Source organism: Myotis myotis, unplaced genomic scaffold (assembly GCF_014108235.1).
Source record: "Myotis myotis isolate mMyoMyo1 unplaced genomic scaffold, mMyoMyo1.p scaffold_m19_p_1, whole genome shotgun sequence".
NCBI classification, from domain to species: Eukaryota; Metazoa; Chordata; class Mammalia; order Chiroptera; family Vespertilionidae; genus Myotis; species Myotis myotis.
Window position 1 is genome coordinate 194,587,540 of NW_023416313.1, and position 16,221 is coordinate 194,603,760.

Genomic DNA, 16,221 nt, shown 5'->3' on the forward strand with positions numbered 1-16,221 from the left:
CTTTAAAGAAGACAGGATCAAAAAGGTAGTTCCAGAGTTAACTTCAATGAGAATATTTTTAAGCCTCCAGTATTTCCAAAGAATCAACTTGGATATAGTGCCATCCTATAGAAATCTCACTTACACACATAGCCCATTGCCAGGACCCTGTGGCAGGAACCTTAACTCCCAAGGAAACTTAAGTCAGTCATCACAATTTATGTAAATATTACATAAGTAGGAAAGAAGCAGTCACTTGGAAACTGGCTTAGAAATTACTCTAAAAAATTTTCCACTTTCTGAGCATACCAAAGCAATTCTTAAATCTCTGCATAGAGGCCTTTGGGTATAACATTTATTTTAACATGTTCTAAATAATTCATCTATGGATTTGTTAGACTTTCAACCTGTGAAAAAATTTTCTAAGAATTTTATTTTAACCAAAATTAAAATCATATGTCAACTGATCCTCAATACCACATATATAAGGATTATGTAAGACCTCCCCCAATGTTTTTGTCTAGCAGAACACCACCTCACCTGCCAAGTAACAATAACCTGTCTAAGGCAATATACACATTCATAAGAATCAATACTAAATTTATTGGAAGCTCACCAAATAATTTTGAAACAATCAGTAAGAAAATTCTCCTTAGTAAAACACCTTCTTTTAGAAAGTAATATATCAGCCCAGATGGCGTGACTTAGTGGTTGAGTGTGGACCTCTGAACTAGGAGGTCATGGTTCAATTCCCAGTCAGGGTACATGCCCAGGTTACAGGCTCAGGCATGCAGGAGACAGCCGATCAATGAATCTCTCTCATTGATGTTTCTATCTCTCTCTCTCCCTCTCCATTCCTCTCTGAAATCAATAAAATATATTTTATATAAATTCTTACCATTTGCAACAGCATGGATGGATCTGGACAGCATTATGCTAAGCGAAGTAAGCCAGTTGGGAAAAGATAAATATCACATGATCTCATGCATTTGTGAAATAATGAACAACATAAACTAATGAACAAATATAGAAACAGAGTCATAGAATCATCTAACAGACTGTCCAACCTATGAGGGAAGGTGGGGGTGAGGGGGATAAGAGATCAACCAAAGGACTTGTATGCATGCATATGAGCATAACCAATGAACAAAGACAGTAGGGGGGTATGGGCATGTGCTGGGGGTTGAGGGCAGCCAGGGAGAGGTCAATGAGGGGAAAAGGAGACTTATGTAATACTTTAAACAATAAAGAATTAAATATATTTTTTTTAAAAAAGAAAGTGAGATATAATCTAATGTAAATATATTTTATTGAACTTGAAAGTTGATTCAGAATAAAAGCAAATTTGCAGTAAAAAAAATACTGTATAAACAAAATCTACCTACACTAGATTAATGGTTACTAATAAAATTATTTTCCCTCACATAGAAAAAAAAGTTTTAGATTCCATAAAGACAAACCCCCTTCAACTATTCAATGAAACTACTCATTGAAGGTCAAGAAGGACCACCCAATGCCAGCCAGATCTCTCCTGACTCACTGTCCAATTGGTCTTGCTGTTACCACTTCCTTCTTGAAGTTCTCTCATCCGTTGTCAGCATGCTTTCTTTTTCCTCTCTGGGTTCTTTTCTTAACCTCTTTGTGTCTCTCCTTCCTCAAGTGTCCATACTTGGCCAGCTTCATTCTGACTCTATCCTGTACTCTTTTGACATCAGTTACTTTCTCTACACTGTGACTCCTAAAGAGATCTCTCCATGGCTCACATCTCTGGAACCCCAACCACACATGTAAATGCCGAACATATGGAGATCTCCAACCAAATGACCCACAGGCCCTCAAACTCAACATGTCCAAAAAAGAACTACCCTTTCCCCCCAGTAATATCTGCTCCTTCTTTTCTATCTCAAAAAAATAATTTTGTTATTCACTGAGCTGAATTAGCCAGAAATCTACAAGTCCTTTGAACTCTTCCTTCTACCATATCCAACACCTTCATCCATTCACCAATAACAATGTAAAAAATATTTCAGGAACTTTCCATGCAATATCTTCTGGAGTACTCCAAATAATTCTGCAATGTAGGGATTATTATCTTCATTTTCTAGATGATGGTTTAAATAATAAATGTAAATTCATAATAAGTATTGAAAAAAATGAACCTAGGTTTGTCTGACTCTAAAATCCATTGTCCTTTCACAAACCATGTTGTCTATGCTGAATATTGGGAAACTATGGCTAATCTGACAAAACTAGCCAGCCCTGTTTAAAGTTTTATTGGAACACACCATGCTCATTCATTTATGTCCATGGCTGCTTTAGCACCACCACAGCAGAGGTGAGTAGTTGTAATGGAGACCTTAGGCTCCACAAAACCTTAGAGAGTTCATATCTGGCCTTTAGGAGAAAAAAATATATTGCCAAATATAAAACTGCACCTTTTTCCATATTCCTACCATTTTAGTTTATATCTTCTTGGATAACTGCCTTCTAACTGATTTATTGGCCCATAGCCTTTATCTCCTCTGATCCATCTTTCACACTGTAGAATAAAATTCTTATATATCCCATAACCTTTAGGATAAAAGACAAACTCTTTATCATGCCATGCAGGCCTTTAACATCTTGCTTTCTTCCTTCCTCCCCATCCACTTCTACATTCCCCTCAAGCCAAAAGAGTCCCACAAAAAGGCCAAATCATTTCATTTTTGTTCCTTTACATGTATCTCTTTACCTGGAAAGTACCTAAGTTCTGCATCATTTACCTCTTTCATTTGTAGTCAGAGCTTAAGTCGCTTCCTCTTACAATCTTCCTATATTCCTCAGGTTGAGCTAGGTGAACTTCCACTCATTCATTTATTCATTGATTCATTCATTCTATATATGTTTAATGAACATAACTTATCAATTAGGCACAATGCTTTATGCTAAATATACAATGAAGAAGAGGAGCCCGGCCAGTATAGCTCAGCATTGAGCACTGAGCCAAGAACCAAGAGACCACCAGTTCGATTCCTGGTCAGGGCACATGCCTGGGTTGCAGGCTCAATTCCTAGAGTGGGGTGTGCAGGAAGCAGCCAACCAATGATCCTTTCTCATCATTAATGTTTCTATCTTTCTCTCCCTCTCCCTTCCTCTCTGAAATCAATAAGAATATATTTAATAAAGTAAAACTTAACCACACATTAAGATAAAAATTCTATCTTTAAAAAAAGGACAAACACAAAACCTGCATTTACCAGCCTTATAGTTTAGCCCAGCTTCTCTATTCACCTGTTCATAGTCTTAGCTCTTAGCTTACAGCCGTGGTCAGCAAACTGCGGCCTGTGAGCCACATGAGGCTCTTTGGCCCCTTGAGTGTGGTTCGTCCTAAGCCTTAGGAGTACCCTAATTAAGTTAATAACAATGTACCTACCTATATAGTTTAAGTTTATAAAAAAATTTGGCTCTCAAAAGAAATTTCAATCGTTGTACTATTGATATTTGGCTCTGTTGACTAACGAGTTTGCTGACCGCTGGCTTACAGTATAAAGAGAGATGGGATGGGGATGGAGAAAATGGGAGAAAAAGAGAGGATTCCATGATTTCCTTGTCAGACACTCACTTACCACTAACTTATTGAGGGCCAGGAACTACCTAGTTTGTTTCCCTAATACCAATACCTATTAGAACACTTGAGACAATGCTTAATGAATTAAATAGTTTTGAGTGATACAGAGACACAGGTCGTTCCAGAGACCAAGCAAAGAGACCAGGTTACTTAATAGGCCACTGAGAAAACTTCCTTTTGTTGTTTGGGAAAACTCAAACTTAACAGAATCTGAGAGGCCTTTGTGAAAATTTGTCTAGGCATAAAAAGAAACATGAGTACAAACGAACATTCCTGAAAAAGATGCAAGTACTGCTTTGAATAAGAAACAGGAGCTAAAATGCACATCTCTTGGTCTAATTTTAACTATTGGACTACATACCTGAAACTACTAAACCATGAAAAAGGTTTCTATAGCCCTGTACTTTGGGCTCCACAAAATGTTTTCCTCACAGGATACTCAGCTCATTAAAAAACAAAGGGGGAAAAAGGAAAAATCTTTTTTTACAAGCAGGGGTAAAGTAGGCACAAAGAATTGACCCAGTTTCCAAAATAAACATTAAGCTTAAAGCACTCTCCATCTGGCTAAAACTAAAACCAGAAATGAAAATTGGCATGTTCACACTCCATTTCCTACCTACACCACAATGGCAAGGGAAAGGAAAAGTTAACATATAACTGGATATTGTATCTGAGTCTCATACTAAAATCTGCAGAGGAATTACTTTAGAATTGGAAAAGGATAACAACTCACTTTAAACCCACCTGGATATCCATCTGGGCCAGAAAGCGTTCACAGTCCCCACTGGCATGGTGTACCCACTCTCCCCAGCTCCCTTTCTCTGCCCTTGAGGCAAATGCCTTCCAGTCTTCCTAGCTTCCTAATTTCTGTATGAAAAAACACTTATCTTTTCAAAACCTATCTTTTCTCTATAATATTCCCTGACAGTCTCCCTTCTTAACTCTTGACTGAACATATTCCATACAAGACACCTTACTCTCCATAAATCAAGGTATGCAATCCACGTGAAAAGCCCTAAAGCCTTTAAATGACACACGCTTCTTTTCCATGTTAACCTCATCTCCAACACCACCAGCCCAACTCTATGGACAGTGGCAGAAGTTCACTAACAGAGTCTTAGATCTGTAGAATGTTAACACTGAAGGGGCCTTAAAAGACATTTATTTTAACTCCTATATTTCACAACTTAAAAAAATAAAACTTAGAGAAACTCAAAGACTATCCAAGGCCACACAGGCCTTTGTCCTCAACTCATTTTATTCTAGTGGTCCAGTGCATGAATTCACGCACATTGGAAGGAGATTAATTAGAAAAAAGATTTGTGCGGTGATTACATTACTGTAAAAAAAATTACGTCAAAATAGTATATATAATATAGTATTATAAAATTAAAATACAAAATACTTTAATATAGCTATTTACCCTTTTTCTATAAGTGCAAGAGATGCAAGAAAATTAGTAAAATGTATATTAAAATAATATATAAGTTGATTAATAAACAATAACATGATATAAAAACAATAAAGACATGATATAAAAACAACATTGATAAAAACAATGATTGATAAATTGATTAACAAATAAACATGACATAACAACAACAAAGGCATGATATAAAAACATTGATAAAAACAATGACTGATAAATTGATTAAACTTATTCTAATATCTCCCTGTACACCACATTAAGAGTAAAAAAACTTTCAGAGTGCTTGACTAATTTTCCTTGTGATGAAGTATTTACAACTTTAACTTAATATCACACGCTCTTCAAATGCCAGAGAAAGCAACGTATTACTGACCATGTCTAAAAATGGGTTCAGGCAGGAATATTCCTATTCTTTCTAGAGTTTTTCTTTGTGATGTATTAATAGTCATTGCAAATGCTGGCATCACGAGAAACTGTCTTCAAATTAATTTAAATGGGAAGCCAGTGTCAAATGGGGACTAATCAATTCTTGGAATCAAAACAACCGCTCCTTCCACAGATCCTGTTAATACTTCAGCTTCGATTATGTTAGGTCACAATATTTGGATAATAAATATAGTACCATTACAAAGACCCCATTTACTATTAAGATTTTTCAGTAGCATAATGATTACACCTACTTTCTTTTTTTTAAATTTTGTTTTATTGCTTAAAGTATTACAAAGGTATTACATATGTCTCCTTCCCCCCCCCCCCTTGACATTCCTCCGGCCTCCCCTATCCCCCAGTGTCTTGTGTCCATTGGTTATGCTTATATGCATGCATACAAGTCCTTCGGTTGATCTCTTACCTTCCTCTCCTGCCCCCCAGCCCTCCCCAGCCTTCCTGCTGTAGTTTGACAGTCTGTTCGATGCTGCTCTATTTTTGTTCATCAGTTTATAATGGTCTTTATTATCCATAAATGAATGAGATCATGTGGTATTTTTCTTTCATTGACTGGCTTATTTCACTTAGCATAATGCCCTCCAGTTCCATCCATGCTGTTGCAAATGGTAGGAGTTCCTTCTTTTTTACAGCAGCATAGTATTCCATTGTGTAGATGTACCACAGTTTTCTAATACACCTACTTTCAATTTTAATTTATGACATGGCATTCCCGAAGGAGTAATATTATTAAGAAATTCGACGGGAAATTTTTCCTTTCTGGCATCAACCGTTGAATCGATGGAATCATCACTCAAACAGGTGTGAAAATCCCCATTGAGTATATCCAAAATTTCTTCAATTTATGAATGTGCTAATTTTTAGGACAAAGAATCGCATGTTCAGATATATTTTTAATATTATAGATACACTATTTCCAAAGGTAGCTTCAATAATAGATCCCTTACAAATCATTTCACAGAGGATTTCAATAATATCCATTCCTAAATTAAAACTGCTATCAAGAGGTTTTGATCAATTGCCAGTGCGCATCATATGTACCAGCCAGTTGATCACGTGCAATTGGCGCCAGTGAGAGCTTTATATGTATCGCAAACGCACCAGTGAACGTTTATTGTTCAATTGCCAGTGCGTGTCATATACACTGGCTGGTTGGTCAGTCGGTCAGACGGACATATGGTTGGTCACTTAGCTTTTCATATATATAGATTCCCCCACTCTCTGGGTCTCGCTAGCTTCTCTTTATTTCCTCTTCCAATGGAAAAGGGTAAGGGAAATGCCCATTATCTCAGCTTGGCTTTCATCTGAACTCCACAGAGGATGCTAAGTGAGCTCATCAGCTGGAGAATAGGATGCGATGCATGGCATGAGTCTCCTCCGCATGATGCTGAGTGGCCAGTGTGTAACTAAGGGCTCCCCGGCAGCACTTAACCTCCTATGTGGAGATTCAAATTCCCTTCATACACATCCCACTGGCAGATGGCCCTGCTATACTTCTAAATGTACTAAACATTTGCTTCTGCATTGTACACTGTACCAGTCATTTACAGAAAGTCCTCACACTGCCCAAGCTATCATCAATTACATCCAATTTTAAAACTGCAATTCGCATTATTGTGACTGGGTGTCCCGTCTACCAATGTAACCTCGGCAATTTTGTATTTATAGCTCCTGGTTTTGCTTCGTTTTACTTTTAAAGACTTAGTTTGAATGGCATCCTAGCGGGACAGGTTCTCATTATCCAATACCATGCTAGTCAGGCTGCCTAAGGTTAACAACTAAGCAGGCAACAAATGAAAGAGTAAAAATGCTTTTAAGTAAAACACAGAGTGGGGCAGAAGTAGGTTTACAGTTGTGAATCCATGAGACAGAGTTTGTTCTTCTTATTACTTACTTATTGTAGTACTTTCCATACAAACAACATGTAAACCTACTTTTCCCCCACCCTATAAATACCCAAAGTCTAACCTAGAAAGGTTAGACTAACCTTTTGAAATATGCTGTTTACATGTTTGTTAATTTATTTAATAGTGTGTAAAAATAAAACAAATAAATTATATATAGCAGAAGAAAATATATGTATATTTAGAGAGAGAAATTTACAGTTGAACACAAATTATTATGGCCAAAAGTTATTCATAACTGCTATTTTTTATTTATGTTTCTTTTTTAATAACTGTAATAAAAGATGCAAAAATATAGTTTTTATAATGATTGGATTAAACTAAAATACAATTATGTAATTAGTTAGTAATGAAGAAGGAACTAAGTAAGCATTATTTTCTTGGAAGGCAGCTATGCTCACCACTATACCACCAACGCAACCCTAGCATTATTTTCTTAATAAATCTTTAAAAGATTCATCAAATATATTAAGACAAAAGGATAATCATATCAAAAAGTTCCACACTCCCATTCCTTTCTTTTATAGACACCAAAACAAATCATCAGATCAATAAGGCACTTTCTAAACAGAAGTAAAATCAGTCAGTGTGCTAATCTTTAGAAAAAAAAATATTAGGGGCTCAATAATGAGATTATATAAATGAAATGGATTTAAAAACATTGCAGAAAGGCATCATTAAGTATTTACTGCGCAAATTACCGAAGAGATTACCCACATCTTGATCTAAAAAAAAAAAAAATGCTTATTTCCCGCAAGTGCTGCAGAATAAACTGCAAAAATATCCTCTTTCAGAAAAGCCCTTTGGTAGTGAATTTCGTGACCATCAGCAGAGTAGTCAGGTTCATTCATGAATGGGCAGATAGAGAGAAATGGGGGCGGTGACTATCCAGGAATGGCAATGGCTGCTACCAGAGCCATGCAGTACAGCCAAGGCACAGAGCATGCTAAAACTGAAAACAGATAAATTTGAGGTAGGAAATCCATGGTGGTAGACATATTCTGAGCAGATCCAAACAACCTTCCAGTTCTGGAATCTGAGCAGGAGGATTCTCCACCTTGGGCAAATGTAGGAACAAAGAATTTAGTCTAAAAAAAAAAGTCCTTGGTAGCAAGGAAGGAAAATATGTTGCGATCTTGCTGACACAGAAGGGATCAAAAGGAGACACCAGGGGACCAGAATTGAAGGGAGGCCACGGTCATAAATATTACTTGAAGATTTGTCAGAAAGGACCCAGGAACTGAAAGTGCTGCCGTTGAAATTTCTAAATATTGCTGGAAGGCATGAAATTTTCAGGTGACTTTCTTTAGAAAAAGAGGCTATCATTTACAAGTAGTGATTATTTTCCTCAACAGAATAAAAGTGATTCTTAGCTCCAACAATCTTCTGATAAAACATTTTTCTCAGTTATAAGGTAACAAGTGGTGCTTCTCAAACACCCAGCATGGATTGACTAGAATCCTAGCACAACCAAAAGCACCAGCCTTTCTGTTTTCTTTCTCCTTCACTTTCCCCCCTTCCCAATCTCTCTTTCTCTCTCTCTCTCTCTCTCTCTCTCTCTCTCTCTCTCTCTCTCTCTCTCTCTCTCTCTCTCTCTCGCACGCACAACACACTACTACCACTAAATCCCTGGCTACGTCTATGGCTGATAACACATACTGGTTCTGGGTGGTTCTGGGAACACTGGTGGTTTGTTTTGTCTATTTTCCTTGGCGTTATTGTAGGAAAAAAATTAAACTAAGATTGCAAAGAGCTACAACTGCCAATTTGGTTGATGTTTTGTGCATGTGTATCTAATAAATTTTGGAACTGTGGGAAGTTACTATAACACTGCACAGGTCTTGACAGTTTTCTATTATCTTCTTAGGTTGTTGCAAAGGAAATATGCCATAAAATTACTAACGACCCAGGTCAAAAAAGGAAATTAAAAGGCATCTCCTAGGAACACTCTGGCTATAGCAATTGAAATTTATTCAGAGACATAAAAAGAAAACCTAAATCAACAGGCAAAAGATGTCAGAAATTGGTTTCTAAACAGAAAACAACCACTCAGATGTAGAAAGGATATAGCAAAAACTCAGTAAAAGGCCTAACTTTAAGACCAGGTCTTCATCATAAAATCAAGATAGGAAATGAAGGAAAAGAGAAGAAGAAAATGTACATATAGCAATATAATTGGTCACACATGAAGTCAAGAAGGAATGGGACCAATTCTGAATCAAATGAAATTTTGAAAACTCAACTGAATCTATGTGGAAATTTCCAATATAGGTAGATTCTGGAGGTAAATAGTAAAAAGTGGTGAAGGACTTGTTGGTGCTTCTATTGACTAGCTCCTACTGACTATGCCTACCAAAAGACTTAGGGTGGGGCAAAATCCAGCTAAAGGGACCACTGCACTCCCAAAGGCAGGCTTTCAGATGAGCTCACCAAGGCTTCCACAAAGGAATCGGGGCCAAAATTCAAAAACTGCATTTTTCTGGCATGTATCTTTGTCAGAGACCTAACTGGAGTGGACTTAAGGACAGGAGAACTCACTATGACCACCAGGGACATCTCCAACTTCATTCATTTATACAAGTATAGATTGAGCATGATATTAAAAACTGTTTACAAGTTGGGTGTAAACAACTGCTCTCATGGAGCTCACATACTGATGGAAAAGAAAAACAGAGTCAATGTGGTTTCAGGACTTGGTCCATACAATGAAGAAGAAAAAGGGAAAACAGGCAGAGAACAAAGGCAGTTGGCATCGGGGTGGTTTTTCTAGTAGGGCAGCATTGGGAGGAATTTCTGAAGAGGAAATCTGAGTATAGGTCTGCGTGAATGCAGGACATAACACAGGGCAGGGGTGTTATAAGCAGTGGGGAAAACAAACACAAAGACCCTGAGACAGGACTCAGCTTGCTGTGTAGAGACATCAAGATGGCTCACGCGGAGGGAGTAGAATAAACAAGGGGAGAAAGTGAAGTGGGTGAGGCAGACAAGGGGTCAGATCAGTAAGGCTTTGATAGCAGGCATAGAAAATCTGAATTTTACTTTATGTGCACTGAAAAACACAGGAGGGATTTGAGCAGAGGATGTGATCTCATTTACTTAAATGGTGTGATCTCATTTACTTAATGGGGCCACTGTGGGTAGAGATGTGAGACAACAGTAGAAAGGAACACATAGGAGATTACTGCAAATGTGCAGGCCAGTGATGGTGGTGACTTGGTCTTGGGCAGCAGGTTTGGAAATGGAAAGATTCAAATGTATTCTGAAGGTAAAGCCAGCAGAGCTTGTTATGATTAGGTGAAACACATGATAAAAACAGGTATCTAGGATAATTTCCAGGTTTGGGGCCTGAGAAACAAAATGATAATGGTGCCCTTCAACTCTCCATAGATTTTATTCTCCTATTATTATTTTGTGAAAAATGTAACTATGCTAGTATATCCACTCTGCAAAATAGTTTGCCAATTTCTTAAACACTAAATATACACTTACCATATGTCCCAGCAATCACATTCCTGGGTATTTATCCCAGAGAACTGAGAGCTTATGTCTAAACAGAAAGCTATACATGAATGTTCATAGCAGCTTTATTTTTAATAGCCCCAAACTGGAAACAACCAAAATGCCCCTAAATAGATGAACAGTTGAACAGCAGCATATCCAAACCATGAAATACTACTCAGATATATCAAGGAACGAGCTATTGATGTACTCAACAACTTAGATGGATCTCCAGGAGATTATGCTAAGTGGAAAAAGCCAAGTTCAAAAGGTCACATTTTGTACGATTCCATGTATATAACATTCCCAAAATTAAAAAAAAAAAAGTATAGAGATGAAGAACATATAGTTACCAAGGGTTAGGCATGCCTTGGGGAAGGGGTAGGTGTGACTATAGATCAGTTACATGAGGGGCATATTTGTGGTGATGGAACTATTCTGTATCTTGATTTCTGTGGTGGTGACAGGAATTTACCCGCGTGATAGATCACCACAGAACTATGCACACACCTTGCACCAATGTCAGTGTGGGTCTTCTACTAGAGATTTATAAGGTGTAACTACTGGAGGAAACCAGGTGGAGAACACAAAAGCCCTCTCTGTACTGTCTTTGCAACTTCCAGTGAATATATAATTACTTGAAATAAATTTTTAAAAAATAAAATTATGCTCATTTGTAATGCAAAATTAATTAAATATTAAAATTAGTATAGCAATAATCCGACATTTGACAAAATGTTGTCTTCTGAATTTATAAAGCACCTTTTTGCCAATACATCTTACCATTTTGGTATGTAGGCAACAGTTTAATTAATCCTCAGGATCTCCTTGAATGTAAGAACATTTTTTTTCTCCTAAAAGCCTCTGGAGCAAACAACACTTGGAAGTCTCACTCTCCCTCTGTTACCTTTAACCAGCAAATAGAACCCATGAGTTCTTGTTTCCATACCTGTACAAAGGAGGTAGAGGGACAGAAGCTAAACAGCTACTAGCCTAGGTGCTCCAATAGCTCTCAGAAGTTGGGAACTCTGAAAACTACTTTGCTTAAACCCAAGATATTGAGCCTTCACAGGCCAGCTGACACTCCTGGATTCTAACATCTTTCCCATCAGAGTCAAAATGTAAAACCCTGCAATGTAAAACCATAAAAAGGATGCCTTAGACAAAAAAAACCAATGACCAGGATCCAAAGGCTTACCTGCTGCTAATAACACTAATCAAAATTCCAGTACAATGATCTTAAGGTTACTTTAGGTATCAGAAATAGATTTGGACAAATCACCTAAGTCAATTTGAAGGTGTGAATAGTGGTGACTACTCCCTAAGATCTTTTTTTATAACAGCTTCTTGGGTATGTATTTCCTTAGTGATCTGACCTGTCATCATCCAATCTCTCTGAGTGTAGAATACATGGTCTTTGGCTGCTTTGGAGAACATTCTACTCCTAAGAACACTCTCAATGCATTTAGTACTCAGGTACGCATGCTAAATCCTAGCTACTCTTGTCATTGCTGAATAGGTTTATATTTACTAATCCTTGCATTCTCTCAAATAGGCATATATCCAACCTAGAGTGTTTGTAATGGAAATTAGATTTATAAACCTTTCTTACTAGTCTTAATTGTAAAACCTGCATAAAACTGTATCCAGAAATCAACTTTAATTCAGCAATTCTATTATTAGATAAACTTTTTTCTAAACAATGTATCCCACAACAGCTCCTGTCTGCTTTTCTGGAATTGAATGCGTTGCCAGCGAAACCTGTGGGATGCGCCAGATGCTGCCTGTCTGGATGCTGGTCTCCCTTGGAATGAGCTCTCCTACTGTGAACAGAATAAAACAGCAGTTTCCACGTCAGTGTTTGTATCGCTCTGTCCACACTGTTTTAAATGGGCTAATATATTCTAAAAGGTAAGATACATCATTTTGCATTTTTTTTTATTTTCTAAAGATGAATAAAAAGTAAACCGATGCAAATAATATGGATTAAACACCTTTCTGAAAACAAAGCAGTTTCATTTTAATCCTGACGGAACTTAGAGCCTGGACAACTGCCAACAACAATCGTTTGTAAAGAAGAAAAATGGTTTAAAGAAAGCAAGATACTTACAGCCAACCATCATCATGGCCACCGAAAACATCTTCTCCACATCTGTGGTAGGAGCTATGTTTCCAAATCCTATGGTTGTAAGGCTTGTCATGGTAAAGTAGAGAGAGGACACGTACAGTGAATCCTTGCTGGGTCCTCCTTCCCATATCCCTGCACTGCTATTGTATCGATATGGAGTCCCAATGCTCAAGGCCAGCTGGTAGAGCCAACTGTCTATTTGGATGGTGTTCGTGGCCTCGTCGATGACCTCGTAGTCCCCAATGCTGTACCATATGCAGGCCAGCCAGTGGGCAACCAGTCCAAACACACACACCAGGAGCACGAGGACTGCTGCTCCGTACTCCAGGTAATGGTCCAATTTTCTAGCAACCCGGCCCAGTCGCAGGAGACGCACCACTTTTAAAGAACTGAAGAGACTGCTGATTCCCTGAAAAGAAATGGGACACGCTTTCAAAAAATAAAACAGTACAATGGCTCACCTTCATGAACTTGATCATCAACCACTTATATACTAAGAACATAAGCATAATATAGCTCTGACTTTATTTACATCAACAAAAAAAGCTGAAATTATAAGGTTTTTAAATGCTGATTCCTTCCTACTCAAAAATAAGGTATTTGTCAATTATTACACAAATCATTTCATTAGCTAAGAAAGACCCAATTTCTTTTCATAAGTGCAGTTTAAATAGCACAGAATAAAAACAAAGGAGAATCATGTTCAAAGTCAATACACAGAGTATAAAAATAGGGTGATGAGTTCAGACATTTTATTTCTTCTTTTATAAAACTTTTCCTCTAGAAGATTTATTTTTATTTCTCACTTTATAATAAATGTCTGAAAAATGTCTGAAAAAAGAATCCTGATCTCACAGGCAAGCACACCGGAAATATTTCTGTGCATATGGGGAGAACAGGCAAATGTCATTGTTGGTTCCCCTACTTCCCACCACAGTCATAATAAGCACTAAATTTGTAGAGCTCTGAGAAAATGAAGAATTAACCTTGAATAGGTATATAACCTACCAAATCTTATCATCCTCCAACAATAGTCATAGAAAAGAATATCAAAAGGGAACAGCAGCGAAATCATATTTTTTTGAGAAGCTTAAAATTCCAAATATAACATTATCTAAATGGAAATATAGCATAGGCTTTCTTCATTCAATAGGTCCCATAGTTGGTGTGTGTGTCTGTGTCTGTGTGTGTGTGTGTGTGTGTGTGTGTGTGTGTGTGTGTTTTGTTTTGTTGGTTGTTTTTGTGTGTGTGTTTTTAGAAGCCTATAATAAGCCACCTGGGAAGATAGGATAAATGCATCCCTGATACGAAGATGGAAGATAGAGCAGTGATCCAGGAAGCCTCTCATCTGACCACCACCTCCAAGTCTCATGACATCGTTAGTGCTAACTCTGTCTCCCAGAAGGAATGCAAGGAATCTTCCTAAACTTACTCTGAGCTTATTTCTGACCAACATGGAGGAATTGGTTAGGGTAGTGGAACCAATGTTACATTAATAAGACTCTAAATTATGGCATCGTAAAGTTCTTCACAGTTAAGGTAAAAAGGTTAAAAAGGCATTTGGTTATACTATACGCTATATAATTGAAATTTTTCTAAATAAAGACTTGAAAGAAAGAGAAAGAAAACGAAGAGAAGCAGAAATAGAAGCCCTTATGGACGTGAAAGGGCAGCAGAAGTATCCTGGCAGTGTTTTTGTTTCAACCCTGATATCCTTAAGCCTGGCTCTATTTCAACTTCCACTCTCCGATGCTGTGGCATAATAAAGCCTTAAGATAAGTTCTCATTTCACTTGCACACTTGGGGAGAGAGAAAAGATATTAAACTTTAGGCAGATCAAAAGAGTAGCATTAATAAGCCTCAGAAGGTGAATTGGCATAATTCAATGACATGAGATGTTGATAGGTAGAAGATTCAAAAGAACCTGGAAGCCCTAAAAATTGAAATTATGTAACCATAAACAAGAAAGGCAAAAATAAGTATTTGTTGACACTTTCTATAAGCCAAGAGTCCAGGTTGGGCCCTGGGGACATTAAGATAAACATGCTTTGCTTCAGCTCTAATGAAACCCATAGCCAAAATGCATAGAAAACTCAGGGTTAAATGGGGAAAAAACAAAAAACAAAAAACAGTGTTGCTGTTGTTCTCTAGTTAACTAAAATCCTTAAAAGAAAACACGGTACCTCTGTTTAAACGCTGCAGATAAAAGTCATTCTACCTAAATTATTTTCTCTAAAAAGAAAGAAGAATTTTTTCCCTACTCAAACTAAAAAACAGTCACAACTCTCAACAGGAATGTGAAATATGAGGGCCTCCTAGGCCTAGGCCTCAAAGATGGAAGGACACTCTCGCCTGGCCTCTGATGTAGGCAGCTTTTCCCAAAAGGAGGCAGTCCACCTAGAGGGGCACCTGCTCTGGACTCCACTTAATAGAAAAGCACATTTTCTATAGCCATGCCCAACACCACTTAATATTATAAAATATTTTGTAAACTCTCTGACATAGTTCTTATGCCTCCACTTTCTCCTGGGTCTTAGCCAACTCCCCAACTGACATTTCTTTCAAAATCATGTTCTAGGGCTACCCTCCTCCATGCTTCTATTATGTTAGGATTTCTTTATGATTTACCCTCAGCCCTTTCTTGGTTGATTTAATGCATATCAACGTTTCAACTGACTTCTATAGATGGAAGAATCACAGGTTCACTTCTTAGCACAAAATTTTCTAATGTGTTCCTGATACAGAAGCCAATTTCCTTCAGCTGCATTCCATTCCATTTATATGTCCCATAGGTGCTCAAAGGTGATAGGTCCCAAAGGGAAGCCTTCTCCTCTCCTGAGTCAATTCTCTATCTCCTACTCTTCTTAATGACATCATTATCTACTCAGTCCCTCAGGCCTGGAGCTGAGCCTCAGCTCCTCTGTTCTCTGCCACATACAGCTGATTATCAGGTCCAGAGGATCTTACCACCAAAGTGCCCACGTGCTCAATACATATCTACCTTTTATAAAATGTTTTTATTTATTTTAGAGAGAGAGGAAGGGAGAGGGATAGATAGAAGAATCTATGATAGAGAGACATCAATCAGATGCTCCTGCATGCCTCCTACTGGGGATCAAGCCTGCAACCCTGGCATATGCCCTGACCAGGGACCTCTTGGTTCACGGGTCGATGCTCAACCACTGAGCAACACCAGCCAGGCCATATCTACCTTTTAAATCTCTCACAAATT

The 16,221-nt window shown here is 37.7% G+C and overlaps 1 protein-coding gene across 1 annotated transcript in view; it reads right to left on the minus strand.

Annotated features, from left to right (window-relative positions):
- Nucleotides 1-16,221, minus strand: part of KCNH5 (potassium voltage-gated channel subfamily H member 5) — a 255,663-nt gene that overhangs the window by 176,042 nt on the left and 63,400 nt on the right. Inside the window, exon 7 of the mRNA XM_036309340.1 lies at nucleotides 12,972-13,398. Coding sequence (XP_036165233.1) covers nucleotides 12,972-13,398 — 427 coding nt within the window. The remainder of the gene's footprint in view (nucleotides 1-12,971; nucleotides 13,399-16,221) is intronic.